This window comes from Triticum urartu, chromosome 2A, assembly GCF_056163025.1.
Source record: "Triticum urartu cultivar PI428250 chromosome 2A, HENAU_Tu73, whole genome shotgun sequence".
Lineage (NCBI taxonomy): Eukaryota > Viridiplantae > Streptophyta > Magnoliopsida > Poales > Poaceae > Triticum > Triticum urartu.
The window spans coordinates 167369460-167388799 of record NC_141874.1 but is presented as its reverse complement, the minus strand read 5'-3'; the positions used below and the strand labels follow the sequence as shown (position 1 = coordinate 167388799).

At 46.2% G+C, this 19340-nt stretch overlaps 4 protein-coding genes across 14 annotated transcripts; all 4 read left to right on the top strand.

The window, feature by feature from the left end:
- The first annotated feature begins 1124 nt into the window (after window positions 1-1124).
- LOC125536513 (glucan endo-1,3-beta-glucosidase 4) lies at window positions 1125-4387 on the top strand. The gene is made up of 6 exons (XM_087543530.1): window positions 1125-1508; window positions 1671-1863; window positions 2058-2165; window positions 2481-3737; window positions 3925-3952; window positions 4039-4387. Exons 3-6 carry the CDS (start codon window positions 2102-2104, stop codon window positions 4169-4171), a joined length of 1482 nt encoding a protein of 493 aa, XP_087399656.1. The 5' UTR covers window positions 1125-1508; window positions 1671-1863; window positions 2058-2101; the 3' UTR covers window positions 4172-4387.
- Window positions 4388-5357: 970 nt separating this feature from the next.
- On the top strand, window positions 5358-8741 carry LOC147984405 (constitutive photomorphogenesis protein 10-like). Its single transcript, XM_048699739.1, has 5 exons — window positions 5358-5614; window positions 5732-5986; window positions 6197-6270; window positions 8228-8375; window positions 8510-8741. Exons 2-5 carry the CDS (start codon window positions 5734-5736, stop codon window positions 8605-8607), a joined length of 573 nt encoding a protein of 190 aa, XP_048555696.1. The 5' UTR covers window positions 5358-5614; window positions 5732-5733; the 3' UTR covers window positions 8608-8741.
- A 150-nt stretch (window positions 8742-8891) lies between these two features.
- LOC125536512 (uncharacterized) lies at window positions 8892-11139 on the top strand. The gene has a single exon (XM_048699738.2). The coding sequence runs from the start codon at window positions 9377-9379 to the stop codon at window positions 10619-10621; it is 1245 nt and encodes a 414-aa protein (XP_048555695.1). The 5' UTR covers window positions 8892-9376; the 3' UTR covers window positions 10622-11139.
- Window positions 11140-15526: 4387 nt separating this feature from the next.
- On the top strand, window positions 15527-17937 carry LOC125536514 (uncharacterized). 11 transcript variants are annotated; one of them, XR_007295066.2, is made up of 5 exons: window positions 15528-15804; window positions 16136-16215; window positions 16446-16590; window positions 16659-17077; window positions 17520-17937. XR_007295066.2 is itself a non-coding variant. In XM_048699741.2 (5 exons), the coding sequence occupies exons 1-5, from the start codon at window positions 15769-15771 to the stop codon at window positions 17658-17660; spliced, it is 471 nt and encodes a 156-aa protein (XP_048555698.1). In that variant the 5' UTR covers window positions 15541-15768; the 3' UTR covers window positions 17661-17937. The 11 variants fall into 11 exon arrangements, 1 of the variants encoding a protein (XP_048555698.1); XM_048699741.2 differs by lacking the exon at window positions 16446-16590 and adding an exon at window positions 17198-17259 and having other exon boundaries at window positions 15541-15804; window positions 16926-17077; XR_015615979.1 differs by having other exon boundaries at window positions 16136-16590; window positions 16664-17077.
- The last annotated feature ends 1403 nt before the right edge of the window (window positions 17938-19340 follow it).

The window sequence follows — 19340 nt, the reverse complement described above, 5'->3', positions numbered from 1 at the left end:
TATATTAATCAAAGTACTTTCCCAGATTTCCACTCTGTTCATGTGCACTTGGACTGCCGAACATGCATGCATCCGGTACAGGACAAGGTCTGGAAAGGTTGAGTTTATTTTTGTAATTCATCTTGGAGTCAATTTTCTGTTTTGCTAGCTAGGGTAATATTGTTTATAAACAAGAAAAAATAAGGTGCTACTTGCGCCCCTGAATAGGTAAATCTATTTACCAGAAAAGGGGGAAAATAAACTTCATCCCGTGTCACTCCCACAAGCGACATGGGCATCTCCCTCACGCCAGTGCCCATTTTTCCGCCCCTTTCCTCACCACCGCCGTCGGCTACTAGGCTTCTTCCTTTTGCGTGGCATATGGATGGAATGGAGCAGGACCACATCATCAAAGTCAGTGTCCTCAATCCCTAAGTGCAGCATCAACTCCTTGAGATCAGCCTCCGCAGCAATTGATGCAGAAGAACTAATCGCCATGGAAACTCTAGAAGCATCTACGAGAAACAACTTCAAAAAGAAACACCCATTGAATACCCCCCCCCCCCCCCCCCCCCAGACCACGTGTGCCCAGGCCAGGTAGGCGCCGCTAGGGGCGCCCCTTTGTTAGCCCGAGCGACGACGATGGAGGAAGAGATCATTGACGAGGGAATAATGCTCAACTCCAGGTCGCCTAGGGCATCTTGTGGCGGCGGCTAGGGTTTCACCGAGCCGCATCCTTGGAAGCGACGCTGACGTCCACCAAGCATTTTGCTTGATACGTGCATTGATCAAAATGATCGGCACCGACAAATTGCTCTACTTTGGTTTTCCACTTCTACTGCTTATTTACCCCGTCGAATAAATTAAAAGCTGAAAATAAAAACATAAACACGAGTTTCTGGTTTAAACACCCACCCCAAGCCATAATATAAAGAGCCCAGACAGAGTGTGGTCACACGAGTGTGCCCACAGAAAGGCTGGCCGTTTATCCGCTGCTCTGGAACCTGCACACTGCCCAGTCATCCCACACCGCTTTTCTTTCCTTTTTTACACCAATAATAATAATCTCACACAGGCACACCATTACCACCTCCCAGAGGCTAAAAAGGGCTCTCTTTTTTCCTCCCCCACCCTTCTTTTTCCTTTTCTAATCCCTCGTGCATCGCCTCCCAAGCCGGATCTACAACACGCGCGGCACTTCAGTCAAATCCCCGCATTTCTTTACTCCCGTCGCCACTCTCAAGTAGAGTACGCTTAATTACGAGCAGACTAAGTTAAACTCCCAAGACACAGAAGCCAGGGAGCCAGCCAAGAGCAGAGCCAGCAGCTCACAGCAGGACACGCGCAGCCGCTCGCATTCTCTGTGCGTCAGCGCAGAGCTCCCCGTGAGGGTACGGCGTGGTCCGCTTCTTGCTCCGGAGGAGGGCAAGTGCGCACCACCCTTCCTTCGTGCCGTCTTCACCTGCGGCGATCTCTTCTCTTTTGCGGCGAGGGAGCCGGCGGAGGAGGAAGAAGCAGCGGGATATCAGGTGGTTTGTTTGCCCCCTTTGCTTGCCGCCGTCCTCTTCTCGCGACTGCGATGTCGCCGCATTTGTTGCTGCGCTTCTTGGAGCCTTGTGCCTGTTTGTCTTCTCTGATTTTCCGCCCCCAAATCCGCCGTCTCACTTGCTGCGCTTCGATCTCCCCTCCAGTTCGTCCCGGGGGTTCTTTCTTTGCTGCAGGGAGCGAGCAACCGTGATCGAAATTACTAACACTCTTCCGCCCGGTCCGGTCACTCGCCGATTTGCTTGCTTCCGGGCACCCTGATCCTGGCCCAGCCCGTCCGTCCATGGTCCGATGGTTCATCTTTTTCAGTGCGCAAGATCGATCTGAGTTCATGCCAAGGTGAGGGCGCGGCTTATTTATTGTACACATTTGTGAATGCATTGTTACCATTCCGCGCAATCTTTCCATAAGAGCATTTCGCATCATTGATTTCCCCCCAAGATTCATTTCGCATTTCAGGAGTTTGGTGCTTAGCAGTTTCTGTTCTTGTAGAGTGATTGATTGAAGTAATGTGCCTGGTCTTGATATTTCAGCTTGGATCCAGAATTTGCAAGAAGCCCTTAGTAGATCATAAATAATGTCGCCGAGGAGGCTAGAGGCCGTGGCGGCGCTGTTCATGCTCATGCTTTTCAATGCTTCAGGTACTTACCAGCACATGGATGCTGTATTAAATTACACGGTGCTCTGCACATGGTTACCATACCTCATTGTGTCGATGCATCTGGCATTTTGATTCCCCACTGTGCCAGTGGCTAGTTTGAGGAAAACATACTTTGTTTGTCCTGAACTGAAGGGAAAAAATCGATAGAGAAAACTGAAGAGAATTTGCTTGATGTGTACAATCATATACTCGCTCCGTCCCAAAATAAGTGTCGCTGATTTAGTACAACTTATCTGCTTTTGTATCTAATTTTTCGTTGCATAAAAATCTGTTGCTGTTTTCTGTTCAATTATAGGAGCTTTTGTTGGTATCAACATTGGCACTGGGGTGTCTGACCTGCCATCAGCATCAGACATAATCTCCACCCTTAAAGCCATGAAGATCCAACATGTTCGCTTGGTTGATTCAGACCATCAAATGCTAGTCGCCCTCGCGAACACCGGAATCGAAGTGATGGTCGGGGTGCCAAACGATCAGCTGCTCCGCGTGGGGCAGTCTCGTCCGGCAGCTGCTGATTGGGTCAACAAGAATGTTGCTGCCTACACTCCGGCAACAAACATCACGTATATCGCCGTGGGCGATGAGGTTCTAACCAGTATCCCAAATGCAGCTCTTGTTCTGGTACCTGCATTGCAGTTCCTCCAGTCAGCACTGTTGGCTGCAAACCTCAATACCCAAGTGAAACTATCAAGTCCTCACTCAATGGATATGATCCCTAAGGCATTTCCTCCCTCCACCGCCACTTTCAACTCGACGTGGAGCTCGGTAATGCTTCCATATCTTCAGTTTCTGAAGAGTACAGGATCTTCCTTCATGCTGAATGCTCAACCATACTATAGCTATGTGGGAGGGCAAGGTGTGTTCCCTTTGGAGTATGCCCTGTTCCGATCACTCAATCCCAACAGTCAGGTTGCGGATCCCAACACCAATTTGTTCTATACCAACATGTTTGATGCTATGGTTGATGCTGCGTACAACTCGATGAAAGCCATGAATTTCACCAATATTTCTGTTATAGTCACTGCTTCTGGTTGGCCATGGCGTGGTGGACGAAATGAGCCGGCTGCTGATGTTGACAATGCTCTGGCCTACAATACAAATCTCATACGCCATGTGCTAAATAATTCTGGTACCCCTAGCCAGCCAAATAACCAAGCAAGCACATACCTATTTGAGTTGTTCAACGAGGATCGTCGGGCTGGACCTGTTTCGGAGCAAAATTGGGGCATCATGTTTACCAACGCAAGTGCGGTGTACTCCCTGACATTTGAAGATGTGGCCACAAATAACACTGACTCGCCGGCTTTGCGCGGGATGTTTTGTGTGGCAAATTCAAGTGCAGCCCATAGTGCATTGAAGCAAAGCTTGGATTGGGTATGTGGCCCTGGCTCCGCAAACTGCAGTGCCATTCAACCTGGGCAGCAATGCTATAAAGCAGATGACATTGTAGCTGTTGCTTCGTATGCTTTCAACGATTATTATCATAGAACACAAGCGAGTGGCGGTACATGCAACTTTAATGGCACAGCAACCATATCATCTACGGATCCAAGTAAGCTGAACTGTCTCTTGAGTATCCATTTCTTTGCTGAATTTTCTGTCTTATTATTCAAGTGTTCCGAAAAAGGGTCCCCCCCCCTGCTTTATTATTCAAGTGGTAACTGTTATGATCTTTGCTATTACCACTTTATTTTGTGACATGAGCCTAAACAAATTTCCTCCTGAATTTAAACTTGCAGGCCATGGATCATGTGTTTTCGCAGGAAGGTGAGTCAGCATTTCCTTGGTGTTATTGTAAGCTCAAACTTCTTTTGTTGCTCTATACTGACGATGAGGTTTGATTCTACCTGCAGCACCGGCGCTAATGGCAGCAACATTGATGCGGCTGCTGGTCCTGTGAGCCAAGACAGTTTTGCCTCACAATCCCAGTCTTGCTGGTTGACTTACCTAGCTGCTGTGCTTCTGCCTGTTGTACTTCTCATGTAAAACATTGTACTGTATGTTGTATTTCAGATGAGACGTGTCGAATTTCTCGCGCCTCTTGTCATTATTTAGAATAGGGAGCCATATTGGTCTCAGTGTATTGAGGTAGATGACATGTATCTCTGGTAAGAAATTGCTCTAGGAATGAATGGACAAGGTGCACTTATTTTGAATGTCAAGTTGGAAAACTTTAATCCTGGAAGGGCTACTTTCTTGAAACATTGGAAGATCCAAATTCTGTGTTGCACATATATCTTTATTTCAGGTGTACAACTGACACCAGCTTCTCCCTCCTTTTCTGTGAGAGCTCAGGATCTTAGCTCAGCATTTCTTTTTTAAGATCTCACAAAGCTTTATTACTGCATAGCAAAACGCTTCAATGTTTACATGGACGAAGACAAGATCGCCGGGCTGGCCTAGCCAAACATTATGACCATTCCTTAGAGTTAAAGCATGCTTTGTGAGATTTCTGGCCTCCACATTTGATGTCCTAAACTCTTAGCCCAGCGTATATTACCGGCCGCAACGGTGTCGGAGGCGCGGGCCTCCCGCATGGCGGTGGTGGAGGTGGTTCCCTCCCACTTGGCCTTGGTGCTGCTGCTCCCGTCACTTGGCATTTCTCTCCAGTCTTCTTGGCCTCGTGTTGGTGCTCGCAGTAAGACAACGTGGGTGGCGGCGCAACCGTGATGGCGCATGGTGTTGGGCGGTGGTTTGATTGGCTGGCTCCGGTTGGGCGGTGAGGTTTGGAGTGCGGGAGAAATCCTTGCCGGTTCGTCCGACCATTCCTTCTTGGAGGGTGTCGGTGGTAGCCATCCCCATTTTCTTCCGCCTATCGGGGGAAACCCTAAGACTCGTTCGGGCAGCAGCGTCGTTGGCGTCGCATCCCTTCTTGAAAGTGCTGCTTGGTACGCGGCAGATTGGAGCCTCGGGCTGTGGTGGTTTGTCTCCGGAGGGTGCAGCGGTGGCGGGTCATCCGCACTTTTGTCGAGCTGCCGTTGTTGACATTTGTTTCTTCTTTTTCTTTTGCGCTTGATGTGCTGCTCACCTCAGCAATGCTATGTGTATGGTGTTGGTTGCTTTGGAATACAAAAGCGGGCGGAATCCTTTTTGGTATATTGCCTGACAGAAAGCCGGGCCAAAATATACTTTTATTTTCTGGGCCGAAATGCAAAGAGTTTTGCCCAAGTGCTTTTCCACAATGGGCTAAGAAAGCATTGAAGCCCACCACGCCAGCCGCCAAAGGGAAGCAGGAGAAAATCCCCAATTCCCCGTTGACCCATTCTTCCCCGGCAACCTAGCTCGGCGACGGCGGACGGCGGCCGGCGCGGGCGGGCGTTAAGTTCAAGCGAGCCTGCCAGCGGCAGGGCGTCGCTGTGCCGCGCTGCAGGGACGGCGCGGAAGCTGAAGCTAAGCGTAGACTGACGTCCGAACAGCACTAGGATTAAGGTCTGTTCCGAAATTTCAGAGCTTGTGATTCGTGAGCTATGAACTGATGATGCAGTTGTCTCAGCGACAGTTCTTCGGATTTCACCTTATTCGGTTTTGCTCTGCCACTGGCCGCAGCCATGTCCTCTTCGTCATCTTTCCCCGGCCCCCGCTTCCCTGGCGCCGGCGCTGGAGCCTCTGGCGGGGGCGGAGGCGGAGGTGGTGGGAGCGGGAGCAGCGTGCGGCCCTGGGGATCGAGCGGAGGGACGTCGGTCTCGTCGTCGGGGAAGCGGATACAGAAGGAGCTGCTGGACCTCAACGCTTCCGACTGCTCCGCCGGTCCCAAGGGCGACAACCTCTACCACTGGCTCTCCACCATCATTGGACCCCAAGGTATACGATTATGGAATCCTTTTCACTTCCTCTTCGCCACTAGCCCATTCAAGACAGGGAGAAGCTCTTAGGAACTTTAGTTTATACTAGTTTAAATTGTGCCATCCATGGGATATAATTAGTACTATAAAGTATGCACTTGTAATTTGGTTTAACTTAATATATCAAAAGGCACCCGTAATTTGTTTTAATGCAGTGTTTTTCTTGTAGGGTCACCATATGAAGGAGGGATATTTTTCCTTGATGTCGTTTTCCCACTTGATTATCCTTTCAAACCTCCTATGGTAAGAACTGATAAGTAACCTTCTTTCGTTTGCTACTGTTTTCTTATGTGACGTGTAGGTTAGCCGAGTTAGGAGGGCAGCAATATCCCCCTGGTTCTAGAAAAAAACAATCCTCAGATGTTGCAAACCTAAGTTCTGTAGAAGGAATGTGATTTCTTTAAGAGAATGTGATATTTGCATATTCAAAAAATCAAGTACAGCCTCAAAATAGTTCGTAAAGAGTGTTATTATTCTTATTGTGTAATTGGAATCTGATTTTCTTTCATTAAGAGCAGTCTTCATAACATGTAAACAGACTAATATAGTGTATGACCAAAGGGGTGAAATTTAATATGCATTAGTAAATTAGGAAGGAGATGCATCATAAAAGTCTGTTGTCCCCAAACTTCCACAGTCTACTACCGTAATTCAATAAAAAAGGCCTAGAAAGAGGAAGCTGTATCGAGCTGTCCATCAAAGAATTAAGATTGATCCAGAAACAGCATGTCAATAGGAAATTTTTTGGAAGCATGGAGAAACCAGCAAGGATTAGAACACTATAAGGAGCACAGATTAAAAGAAAAGTATTACGTAAAAGCGAGTTTACTTCGCTGCTAATTAATGTTGCTTTTGTTTACCCGAAAAAAAAATGTTGCTTTTGTTTCTTCTGAAGTGACGTATGTTTGCCGATGCCTTGAGTGTAATAAGACATTATGCATCTTTCCGTCATAATGTCGGCCATGTGTAAAGAAACATATCTGAAGTTTTTATTTTACAGTTGCTATTCAGGAAAAATAATTGTGTGTGGTTGCTGAGATGTTGTTTTCTTAGGTGTCCTCCTGACCTATGTTGTGGCAAGCTTTTAGCTAATGCTTTGCCGTGAAAAGATTTTCTGGAAAAGGATTTTGTCCACCGGAAGCCTTATTACTGTGTGATTGAGATCACCTTTATCCTTTGTTGACATATTGTTTGTATTGGCATATCTTGGCTTAGAGCACAAGTCTGATAATTTTGTAAATTAGAAAGCCTGATACACATATATAACATATCTGTCTATTTACTGGTTTGGAGGTCCAATTATTACCTTTGACAGATGACTTGGTGGTAGGTTGAGACGGGAGGGGTCAGAAACAGCCAACCTCCATTTTCAGATCTCAGCAATGGAACAATGCTAACACTACTTTCACCTACCCCACAGCTGTACAGAGTGCTACATTTACCATGACTAGCAAGATGCCCGTGCATTGCACGGAGCGTCAAGATGCATTTTTTTTTATAAAACACATGTTGTGATTGACCCATGCGGAAGTAATCCCATGTGTAAAAACTAATGATATCTCGAGAAAGAGAAGAGATAGGGTGAGGAGGAGTGTAAAAACCCATGCGGCCACCATGCCAGATTGTTCCAGAGGTTTCCTTTTTTAATTGCTCAACAATGAGGTTGTGGGAGATAAGGATGAACAAGGGAAGGCCTTATCTGCAAATGTGGAGAGAGGTGCAGGTATCTTTTTGCAAAATTGCCATAGTTTGCTTTCTATCCGTCAGATATAGATCAAACGGTCTATCTTGCAAGATGGCAGGCACACCATCATCACCAACTCGGTTTTTTATAAGAGTAGAGACAAGCACATGGCACCATGCATAAACGAAATGTAGGTCACCACAACAATTATAGTCCAAACAATAAGGCAGGAGCATGTGAATTTTCTCAAGGTTTTGTAAAATAAAAGATCTGCCTGCTATACTGTAGGCTGTAGCATACCAACATATATGCTGTACGGCTCTGATGTTTGTGATTTTACAACCAATGATTGTCATGATTTTATATCTGACAGTTATATTTTATAAGTATTCTTACATTGCCTTATGTTCTGCTCTAATGTGTTAGATTTAATTGCTGGAACCCAGTAGTATAATTTAGCACTGGGGGACCTTAACTTGCGGTTACAAACTGACAGTTGTGCTGTGACTCTTCAAGGTGACTTTCAAAACAAGGATTTACCACTGCAACGTTGATTCCACTGGGGCAGTGAGTTTGGAAATTTTGAAGGATGGCTGGAGTCCAGCTTTAACTATTTCAAAGGTGCTACTGGCGATCAAAGCCATCATCACAAATCCGGATCCATGTATGTTCCAACATTACCAGTATCATTCTCTGAATTTAGGAAAGGGAATATTCTAATACTACTGTATAGTGTCTACATAGTTGTTGCTTCGTTTCTACTGGAAAGCCTTACATTATGATGTTTTGTCTGTGCAGACAACCCACTTGTGGACAGCATTGCACGTTTGTACCTGACTGATAGAGCTAAGCATGATGAAATAGCTGCTGAATGGACATTGAGGTTTGCAAGATAGGGAGTCCTTTCTGTAACTAAATAAGGAAATTTGACTCTGTAAATGAATAATCTTGTATGTAACCTGAGATATATAACATTGGAAAGGATCCAATACATTAATCTGAGTTGTGCCATAAAGATGTGTTTGCATTATTTTGATGTTTAGTTGTGAAATTGGCTTTAATGGTTTACTTCTCAAAGTTATCCCTAGCAATTCTTAAGTTCAATTCTGTGCCCACTTGATTTGTTCAAAGGGAAAAGTTCCTGGTAGTATGGAAGTTTCAGTGGCCAAAACACTGTTGTATATCAGTCAAACTACGAAAAGGCCTACGAGTCAAATCTTTCACTTGAAACCAAATTTTCGCTGGCTATCATTCCTAGGTTGTTGGGCATGGCTTCAATCATACATGAATGATGTTTATTTCCAAAACTCTGCCTACCTTTTATCATTCCCCTGTACAGTGGTTCATGGTATACTGTCATCCAACATAGTACGACCGCTATGCAATGGAAGCTGGACAAATATTTCAAATGTTTGCGGCAGAATATTGGCCCCTTGCTTACGAATGCTAACTTCAATCCCACTTCATGGAGGAATGAAAGGCTACTACGACAGGTACTGATCTTCTAAATGGACAAATCAGACTAAACCTTTGAAAGGGACATTCCACCAGTTCACCTGTTCACAGAACAGACTGCACACCTCAGCATATCAGTCGACCTATAACTCCTCCATCCCACAGAAGGAGCAAGCACTCTTTCTGGTGATCTCCTCTAGACCACAAACAATGGCCACCGAGTGTGAGGTGAACAAATCCCGCCGCTTCGATCGCGGCATGTCGAGGCGGACACGAAAACCAGTGAGCCTCGTCGCTTGTTATGAAGATCGGTATGTGCCGCCCCTGGCACGACAGCTGCTCCACGAGGCCAAGCTGAAGAGATTGCTCCGGTGCGAAGATACAAAAGAGCTGCAGGCACCTCAGCAATGTGAAGATGCAGAGCAGCAGCTGGAGATTCCACTGGCACCACATGAGTGTGAAGGTGTTGAGAAGAAGGCACCAGAGCAATATCAAGATGAGCAAGAGAAGAAACCGCAGCAATATGAAGATGAAGAGCAGGAGAAGAAACCACATCTGCACCAAGATGAGGAGCAGAACATACCAGAGCAATATCAAGATGAGGAGGAGACAGAACAGCAACAGCAAGATGATGATGCGCCAGAGCAATGCCTAGATGAGGATCAAAAGACACCGAAGCAATACCAAGATAAGGAGTTGGAGGAAGAGGAGGAGCAAAACATACCAGAGCAGTACCAAGGTGAGGAGTTGGAGGAGGATCAAAAGACACCAGAGCAATACCAAGATGAGGAGTTGGAGACCGAGGAGGAGGAGCAAAACATAGCAGAGCAATACCAAGACGAGGAGGAGGAAGGGGATGAGCAAAACATACCGGAGCTATATCTTGGTGAAGAGCAAAAGATAGCACAACAATACCAAGATGAGAAGGCACCAGAGGAATGCCATGTTGAGGAGCAAACGGCACCAGAGAAGTGCGAAGACGAGGAAGAGAAGACATGCAAACAATGCCAAGATGGGGATGAGAAGCCATCAGAGCAATATCAAGACGAAGATGAGAAGACATCAGTGCAACATCAAGATGAAGAACAGAAGGCACAGCAGGGAGGCCGAGACACGAAGCAGAAGACCCTGGCGCAGCGCCTGAGCGGAAAAAAGCCGACCGCGCCTGTCGGCGACGTGCCACGGCTTTCCCTTCTGGAGCTGATACGGGAGAAGCAGCTTGGCAATGGCGAAGCAAAAGCTGGCAGGGACTTCGGCTACGGGGAGAATGCCATCGCTGACCATAGAGCAGCAGCAGCAGCAGCTGGCGGCACAACATTGGCTATGGTGATAAGGAGGCCCGACGGAGGGAAGAAGAAGTCGCCGGGAATCGTCCGCCGCTGCGTGAAGGCCTTGAACCAGATGATCAAGGCCAAGCATGGGTCCAAGAAGAGCGTGCCTTTCAAGGAGGTATGAACACAGGTACACAGTTTCTTACTATACTCCGGACATCTCAGAATAATGCAAGATTGCGCAAAAACTAGATTTTGGGCAATGACGCAATATGATGAGCAAATTCTGCCAGGGAACTCCACAGCAAACCCTGCCTTCTACCTAGAGCAGATCTGTTATCAGAGATGTTGTTTTATGGCATCTGATCAGTTATGTACTTACTCAAACGATGTACCGGATGAAACATCAGCGAGTCTATCTAGATAATCTTCGAACTATTTACTGTATAGAATCATGGACATGAAGGAGTTGCTCAGTTCTACCGACAGTTTCTCCCGGGTCGGCAAGGGTGTGCTGGTGCGCACTCCCTTTCGTTTCTTTTCTGGGTCACATGCCTTTTTCATTTGTTTTGGTGTATGATGAATGTTGAGATTGCAAGTTAGTGGAGGAAAAGGTGAGTAGACAGGGGAAAATCTGTGAGGCGGTCTATTTGATGATGCAACATGGTGTGCACATCACATAGCTCTGCTCCTTTTGTGATCTATCTATCACAAGATTTGACATTGTCTACAATTACCAGAGCAGGTGCTCTTTTCAAAAGAACAGGGTCGCTACCACACCGACAGAAATGTAGGGCCGACGTGCACAGAATCTAGAGGATCCCTCGGTTTCAGACCTATGGAATTTTGGAAGGAAAAAAATGCTGCACCGAGCTATCCTATCAATAGTACGGCTTAATTAGGATTCAGTCATAAAGAAGAAATCAATAGTATTGATTTCACTAGGACTCGATCATGAAAAAAGATGCATATAATTTTACATGTGCTGTCTTATTTTCCTCTTTACTTTGGGGAAGAGGGCATGTCCATATAACTCACGAAGATCATTAGACCCCAAATCACTTGTCCTAAACATCGACACTGATGATGGTGTGGGAGGCGTAGTTTCTGTCGATATTGAGGCGTCTGTGATGACTTTGTCAATCTTCAAGCTTCACGAATTCGACCTGGTCTTCAATAGGCGTTGTGTAAGTCAAGGGTGGAGCTCTTGTTAGGACAAGGGTGGGCACTCCCCCTGCCTTGATTTTATGCGATTTTTTCTAGATATAGGTAAAAGTTAGATTCATCGCTAAAATCACTAACATAATACAGACGCGAGCAATTTTAACATGCTCCTTCTTACCCCCTCTTTTCACATGGGAGGTAAGAACTTACCACCCATGTGAAAAAAGGAGGTAAGAGGGAGACACTCATACATATACATATACACTTATCCCTATGAACACATGCATGCACACCCTATCTGAACACATCCAAGAGACTGAGCTGACATATCATTTTAAAATTCGCAAAGTCGTCACAGACGTCTTTGTAGTCGACGTGAACATCTCCTTTCACTGAAAGTACATCATCGAAAGAACTAGAATAAATCGAAAAAAGCGAGCACCAACGTCAAATCTAGTACCTAAACCCTGATGGGTTGAGAATACCAACGTTCTCCTAACCATCCAACTATAAATTGGTTCACTAAAAAACACTTATGTGAAAGAAAAAACGGCTAAGAAAATCGCCTATCCCGTGCTATTGGCCTTTCTGGGGCTGTATGCAACGCACTAGCCTGTATGGTCTTCGCTCCAGTCCACGACACAGTCGATCGTGACTCACGGAGGCACGAGTTCCTTCGTTGCTCCATGCACAAACCCTACGGAGAGAATTTCTTATTTGACCTTTTCTTAAAAATTTGGTTTTCTTTTTGGCCTCAAAAATCATTTTTTTTCTTATTTGACATTTAAACTTTATTTTATGCCTTATGTGACACTTTCATTCATTTTTTCATCCAAATGTGTGAACTAGCACGTGCAAAGACAATTTTACCCCTGATGATAGTATCTCACCAGAAAAGGGTAGAGAAGGGCATGAACGAATAAAAAAAAGGGAATCTGCACTCTTGCCTCTTTCCTTTTTCCTTTCCTTCCTTCCTTCCAATCCAGTCTGCTCTTTCCTTCCACCATTGCCAAATCCGCCATGCATTGCAACTCGGTCTGTGAGAGCCTGGCACGGCCTGCATCAGGCCAACTCCACCGCGCGACTCTATCCTGTCCGCCCTCGTTCGTTTGGGGTAAAAGGACGAATAGCGCAGCCCAGCGCACGGCCTCAAACGGACAAATGTCCGGATTCCGTCCGTTTTCGACCCATCCCCGGCCCAAACTTGCGCTCGGTTTAGGGTGAAACGGACGCGCGCGGACGGCTTGGACGCACGCCCTTGTCCCCCCTGGCCCGCCTGTCGGGGACACTAGCAGTCCCTCCGCTCCCAATGCTTCCACCCTCTCTCTCTCACCCCGCCCCGCCGCCAGCGCTGCCACTATTCTCCGACCGCCTCCTCACCGCGCAGCCTCCGGCCGTCCCTACCAAACTACTTCTCGACATGGCCGCCACCATGCCCGTGCTGTGGCCGTAGTTTTAGCCGTCGATCGGAGGTTTGGCCATCGACGTCTTTGCCGGCCGCAGAGGGGACAGGACCACCGGCGATGCAGCACGACGTCCTCGGCAGCTCCCGACGAGAGCTCCACAGCGGCCAGTAGCCGGCCGGCAACCACCCCTGCTGCGTCGAGGTGATCATTGCAGCCTCTTCGCCACCACGCCCGCAAGGTGTTCGGCATTTTGCCCACAAAGGTATGGACAATGAAGACGAGTTTTTCTTCCATCACTTTCTTTCTTCATCGGACGATTCGTCGTCGGATGATGAAGATATTGTGGTGGCTGCACTGGTCGTTCACGACCACATTCAACGACAGCTTCCTCGGTACAGGGGGTCACTCCCTGGCCGTGCTCCCAACCTGAACCGCAACAGAGAGAGAGGGCACGCCCTGCTCTATGTCGATTACTTTGCCAACACCCCGCTCTTCAAGACGGATAAATTCCGTTGCCATTTTCGAATGGCAAGGCATGTGTTCAATCGTATCCGAGAGGGAGTGGTTGCTCATGACCCATACTTCGAGTGCAAGACGGATGCCCTTGGCAAGCTTGGATTCTCCTCTTACCAGAAATGCACCACGGACATCCGCATGCTTGCATATGGAATTTCAGGCGATCTGGTGGATGAGTATGTGCGTATGAGTGAGAAAACATGTCTGATGTCAATGTACAAGTTTTGCCAGGCTGTGATCGAGGTGTTTGGCCCAGAGTACTTGAGGCAGCCAACTGCCGCTGATACAGAGAGATTGTTGGCGACCAACGCAGCTAGAGGCTTTCCAGGCATGCTTGGCAGCATAGATTGTATGCACTGGGAGTGGAAGAACTGTCCATTTGCTTGGCAGGGCCAGTACAAAGGGCATGTCAAGGCGTGCACTGTCATATTAGAAGCGGTGGCATCATATGATCTTTGGATATGGCATTCTTTCTTCGGCATGGCAGGTTCTCACAATGATATCAACGTGCTGCAGCGTTCTTCAGTCTTCGCGAGGCTTGCAGAAGGCCACCATTACAACAAGGGATACTATCTAGCAGATGGTATATATCCTCAGTGGTCAACTTTTGTGAAGACAATCTCGAAACCCCAAGGTGAGAAGAGAAAGAGATTTGCCCAAATGCAAGAGAGTGTTAGAAAGGATGTGGAACATGCTTTTGGTGTGCTTCAATCCCGGTGGGGTATCGTTCGAAACCCTGCACTATCATGTGATGAAAGGAAGTTTTGGGAGGTGATGACTGCTTGTGTGATCATGCACAATATGATCGTCGAGGACGAGCGTGATGAGAGTATCTTTGACTAAGGATTTGACTATCAAGGTGAAAATATTGAGCCCCCGCACCAAGACCCGGCCACATTTGAACAGTTTGCTCAATTCCATTGTGAGATGTGTGATTGGCACTCTCATTTGAATCTTCAAAATGACTTGGTTGAGCACGTGTGGGATCACATTGGCAACCAATAGATGTATTGGTCCATTTTATGTTTAGTCAAGACAATTTCGATTTGGTTGTAAAAATATTTTATTAAAGACAATTTTAATTGGGTTGTAAAACTATTTTAATTTTCAGACAAATATTTGGGTTGTAAACTAGTTTTGATGAAAATTTGGGCATTTTTGGCCTTGACGGACAGGATAGGGCAAAAGGATGCGTCCGCGCGGTGGGCGCACGGCCACCGCATCCCAGGACACGCTCGGACACGACCCCAAATCGCTACCCAAACGGACAGAATCCGGACAAAACAGACGTCCGTTTGGGGTCACGCGGTGGAGTTGGCCTTAGGTTCTGTGTCCCTACGATAGCCTCTTCCTCCTCACCGCGGGTTGGGGCGGGCGAGGGACCCGCGGTGGTGTACCACGAGCGCACGACGCTGATCCGGGTTAGAGTAGGCTGGAATTACCCGTGCCACCCTCCTGCAATCCCTCCCAAGCCATAGGTTGTATCTTCCTCCGGTGCGCCGAGGCCGCTGCCACCTCCCGTGCACGGCAGCGCCAAAGCCATAGGCCGTATCCGTCCATCCGTACATCAAGGTCGATACGAGGTGGTCGTCAACTGGGGCCTCCCCTGTGTTGATGGAGCTGGCCATGGGCTGTTGTACGCCGGCGCCGTTCCGGAATGATGTACGACTATGCCAACTACAGCCACCACATCTTTCACATGTACATGCTCGTTGGGATTTTATTTTCATGCACCGATCCAATCACGTGCACACATCCATCCGGTGTGTGTATAGTGTATAAACATGCATGCAGGGACTCGACCAACTAATAAACGGGCTAACAAACACACTATATGTGTCACCATGACACGACTAATCTATAATACCTAAATAGCTCATCCTCATTATCCTATTTCTTTTGACATACAGCCAATCCACATCAACTGATCGCCACATCATCATTCTACAACCGGCTTACGGATGGGACCAACCAATGTTCAGCAGTGCAGAGATCGCCACCTCAGCGATAAGTTACCAGTGTTCGTGAACCCACCAAAGTAAAAGAAAAAAAAGCTTTTCCGCAGTCATCTTTCCCCCAAGTTTTCCCCACGCCGGCGGTCAGAACCAGAGGAGCCCTCCTCGGGCCGGCGCCTCCCCCGCCGCCGCCATCAAGGCCCGGAAGCAATCGCCCGCTCAGCCGATTTACTGGTCCAGGTCACCTCCGCCGCTGTCACGGCGGGCAGGGCTCCCGGCCAGTCTCCGTCATGGCCGCCGCCACCTCCGACGCTCCCCGGCCACAGGTGCGCATTAACTCGCCTGTTGATTGACCTTCCCGCTACCACCCTATTGCCGCCGCTATCCTTTCGCCTCCACGACGTATGCTCTGCCGGCCACAAGTGCCCGTGAAAAACTGAAACGGCCCAAGGCACTACAGCATTCATGGCCTCTATAGATCGCCCTCCATTACCCTACAAATGCGGAAAAATTGTTGCTGCATTCGCGTTTAAAAACCAGTCTATGCTGCCATCGTCATCCACTCTGGACCGTCCTCTACTCTGGAAGTTGTACTGCCCCTAATATTAGCCACACTGATTTTTACCACCTCTAAGCTTATTTTAATGATTTTCTCAGATTGCAGGTTGGGTCGAAAGGTGCTCGATGATTCGCTTCATAGGACTACTGCTGCTCGGATTGATTTCGTTGTTACACAGGTCTTTTGCTAATCCCGTTTGTCCAGATTGTTCTTTGCTGCGACTTGCATATGCAAAACTCATACAGTGCTAATATGGAATATCAGGCTTTCACGTTTCATAGTACTTCTTATTTCTTCTTCTCAACACAACTTCTCTCATCCGAGAAAAAATCACGGATGATTGGTTCCCATATTATTTTCTGTTTTGTGTGTGTTTATTGTACATTTGATTATATCCATTTCTAATAGGGATAATATGTTGATGCTAGAGCTTAAACTCTAAAATCGGAAAAGGGCGGTGTGTTCAGGATGTGGTTGAGAGAATAGTAGTTGGCAGATACTGGATTACCTGACCAGAAAGAGTATCATGGAATTGGATACGGACTTCCCTCAGGTTTTTGCAATTTAGATTAGCAAATCACTTTTACTATGTACGAAACTGATCTGTTTCTTCTCATTTAGGATAGACGCAGTAAAAAAGATGTCGTCATTATTCTTATTTTCCTTTGTTACTGAAGATTATTCCGTACACAGACACACACACACACACGCAACTGTGAAGGTATATGTGTTTTTTGTTTTTGGACAAGTCATATACATGTTTGACTGGTAATCATGATGCCTTGCTTCCTTTCTTTGCTGAAATTTTACAACAATGCCTCTACTAACCTCATTTCAATTGATGAGTACAGACCTTCTGTTTGTTTTTGTGTGTGTTAAATGGCATAGGAATTTCTCCCCTGGAGCTTTCCAGTTCAGAGAACTGAATTTGACACTCCAAATCATAAGACAACATTCAACATTACTACGCAAGGGAACTTCAGAAAATATTTTCCTGTCCCTGGTAGAAACAGAACTGAAGATTACACCCTTCAGGTTAGGTATGGACACTTCAAATCAGTAGACACCTTTTTTTCTTTCTGGTATTGCTTCCAAAATCATGATTACATTCATATCACAAAACAGTCAAAATGCTAAGCTAAATTGTACTACAACAACAGCCTATCTACAACTACAGCCAGCAGCTACAACAGCTGAGCGCACATCACATGGGCCTAGCCAAGTACGTTTACATTGCAAGACAGTCTCGACGACATTGACAGAGCAAAATTTGTTGTATTTTTCCCATCAATTGTTTTGTTCTGTGGTTGTTCTGATGCTGAACATAAAATAAATGTATGCTTGCTGCTCATTATCAGGCTATGAGGCAGACAAAGCAACTACAAAAGAATGTATCCTAGCTACCTTCACCAATATGTTGCAGCAGCAAGTCAAGCCACAGAAAATATATGAATGATTGCTGTTAATTTCATTGGAATGCAGGAATGGCTGACCGAGAGCAGTGTGCACATCTCTGAGGCCAAACGAGGTGTTGGAGTCGAGGATTTGACACAATTTGGATCGAATTACTGCTATCTATCCAACCGATCTTTCTCTCCTCGGCTCTTGGTAGTTCGTCCCTGAGATTGGTTTTCTATGCCTAAGAAAGTGGAATGGAGGGAGTAATGCCTTGAGGTCTTATTTATTATAATTATAGTCAATGTAGTTCCATTTTCATATTGTAGAGATGATATTCGTTGTGTTACCTTGGGCCTGTAGGGTATGTCAACCGGCTTTACCTATGGAACACTTAGTTTATTCCCAGTACTTTATCAGCAATCATTTTTGTTAAAAGTAACTGTATGCCACCACAGTGGCAAGAGTTCATTCTCTTAATAGGATACTCTTGCATTGCTATGAACTTGGCCTCGGATCAGATTTTATTGAACAATATTGCATTTTATTGTTAGCATCCCACAATCCATTAAGTTATTTAGAAATTATCACGTATGCTATGTTCATTCAACCATATCATTGCTAACAAGTATTTCCTTGTTTAATGAAATGTTTTTGAAGCAAACATTCCCGCAGCAACGCGCGGGGTGTCATCTAGTTACTAGCAGTACTAATGCACGCGACCAAGACTAGAACCAACAGATAGAAGTTATAAGAAGCTTAATGTGTACAAATTAATATGCTACAATAGGGGTGAATGAATTTATCACTGTTCCACTCATCATCATATTATTATTATTATTATTAGTCATATAAATACCTTTTTGTTTACTTATTCAAACATGAAAAGAAAATATCACATTACCTTTGTGTTTGCATGTAAATAATCTGTTCACATACTGTACTAGGGGCAAAGCAGTCTTTTCATGTCAAACTTAACACCGTTAATAGATAAAACTGACGGAAGTGTCACATAAGGAACAAATTGAAATTTGAGTGTCAGAAAAGGGAGAAAACAAAATTTTGGGCCAAAAAGGGAACCAAATTTTAAGAGAGGGCCAAATAAGAAATTCTCTTAACCCTAGGAGCCACGAGCAGCCACGGGGCGACACGCATTGGGGGCGGGGGCGCGTTCCTGGCGGCCAGCAGGAGGGGCGCCTGAGGCTGGCGCCCAGAAGTACTGGCATCCGGCGGGTGCCTCATCGCGGAACTCCTCCTCGTCAACAGCGCCACACACGCCCGACACGTTCCATGTTTTCTTTGATGATCAGGACAACGCATGCAGGTATTTTATTAATTATTTATTAAAACTTTACAAAGTAATACATCAATAACTTTGAAGTCATCATTTTAGCAACAACGGTCGTTACTCCTATTAACTTGATGAAAGGGTTCAGATTGTCGGGGCCGCATACCAGACCTTACACTAAAGCCAACATCTAACGCTGGTGGCCTCAACCTGACGCGCTCCATGTGGCCGCTGCCGAAGGACACGAGGATGTCCTAAAGCTGGAGTACTTGGAAAGCCCACGTCTACTTCTCTCGGCTTCTTGTCCTCTTTTATTTTTGCGAAAAAAAATCAGATGTACAAAACACCTCAAACATAATAAAAATTTCGTCGAGGTTCATGGACCACCGAACGACCATTGCCGCCGCCAGAACGAGCCGCTTCTTGTCCTCCTTGAACTTCCATTGTATTTTGGTCATGAACTTCCATTGTATTTTCGTTATTATATGTTTAGGATCGCATCAAAGTATTTATGCACATGAAATGTGTATGGACTACTCCTACTTTGGTTTTGCATACAAGGAGTTATGCTTGAGAGCCTTGCCTTTTTTTTCCGTCCTCTGCTACTGGCGCAAGTGCAT

Coding starts and splice junctions, on each gene's coding strand:
- LOC147984405 (XM_048699739.1), top strand. CDS start 5,734: ATGTCCTCTTCGTCATCTTTCCCCGGCCCCCGCTTCCCTGGCGCCGGC. Junction 5,987..6,196: donor CACCATCATTGGACCCCAAG/GTATACGATTAT, acceptor TTTTTCTTGTAG/GGTCACCATATGAAGGAGGG. Junction 8,376..8,509: donor CATCACAAATCCGGATCCAT/GTATGTTCCAAC, acceptor TTGTCTGTGCAG/ACAACCCACTTGTGGACAGC.
- LOC125536512 (XM_048699738.2), top strand. CDS start 9,377: ATGGCCACCGAGTGTGAGGTGAACAAATCCCGCCGCTTCGATCGCGGC.
- LOC125536513 (XM_087543530.1), top strand. CDS start 2,102: ATGTCGCCGAGGAGGCTAGAGGCCGTGGCGGCGCTGTTCATGCTCATG. Junction 3,738..3,924: donor CATATCATCTACGGATCCAA/GTAAGCTGAACT, acceptor TTAAACTTGCAG/GCCATGGATCATGTGTTTTC. Junction 3,953..4,038: donor TCATGTGTTTTCGCAGGAAG/GTGAGTCAGCAT, acceptor TTCTACCTGCAG/CACCGGCGCTAATGGCAGCA.
- LOC125536514 (XM_048699741.2), top strand. CDS start 15,769: ATGGCCGCCGCCACCTCCGACGCTCCCCGGCCACAG. Junction 15,805..16,135: donor CCGACGCTCCCCGGCCACAG/GTGCGCATTAAC, acceptor TGATTTTCTCAG/ATTGCAGGTTGGGTCGAAAG. Junction 17,260..17,519: donor CATCACATGGGCCTAGCCAA/GTACGTTTACAT, acceptor ATTGGAATGCAG/GAATGGCTGACCGAGAGCAG.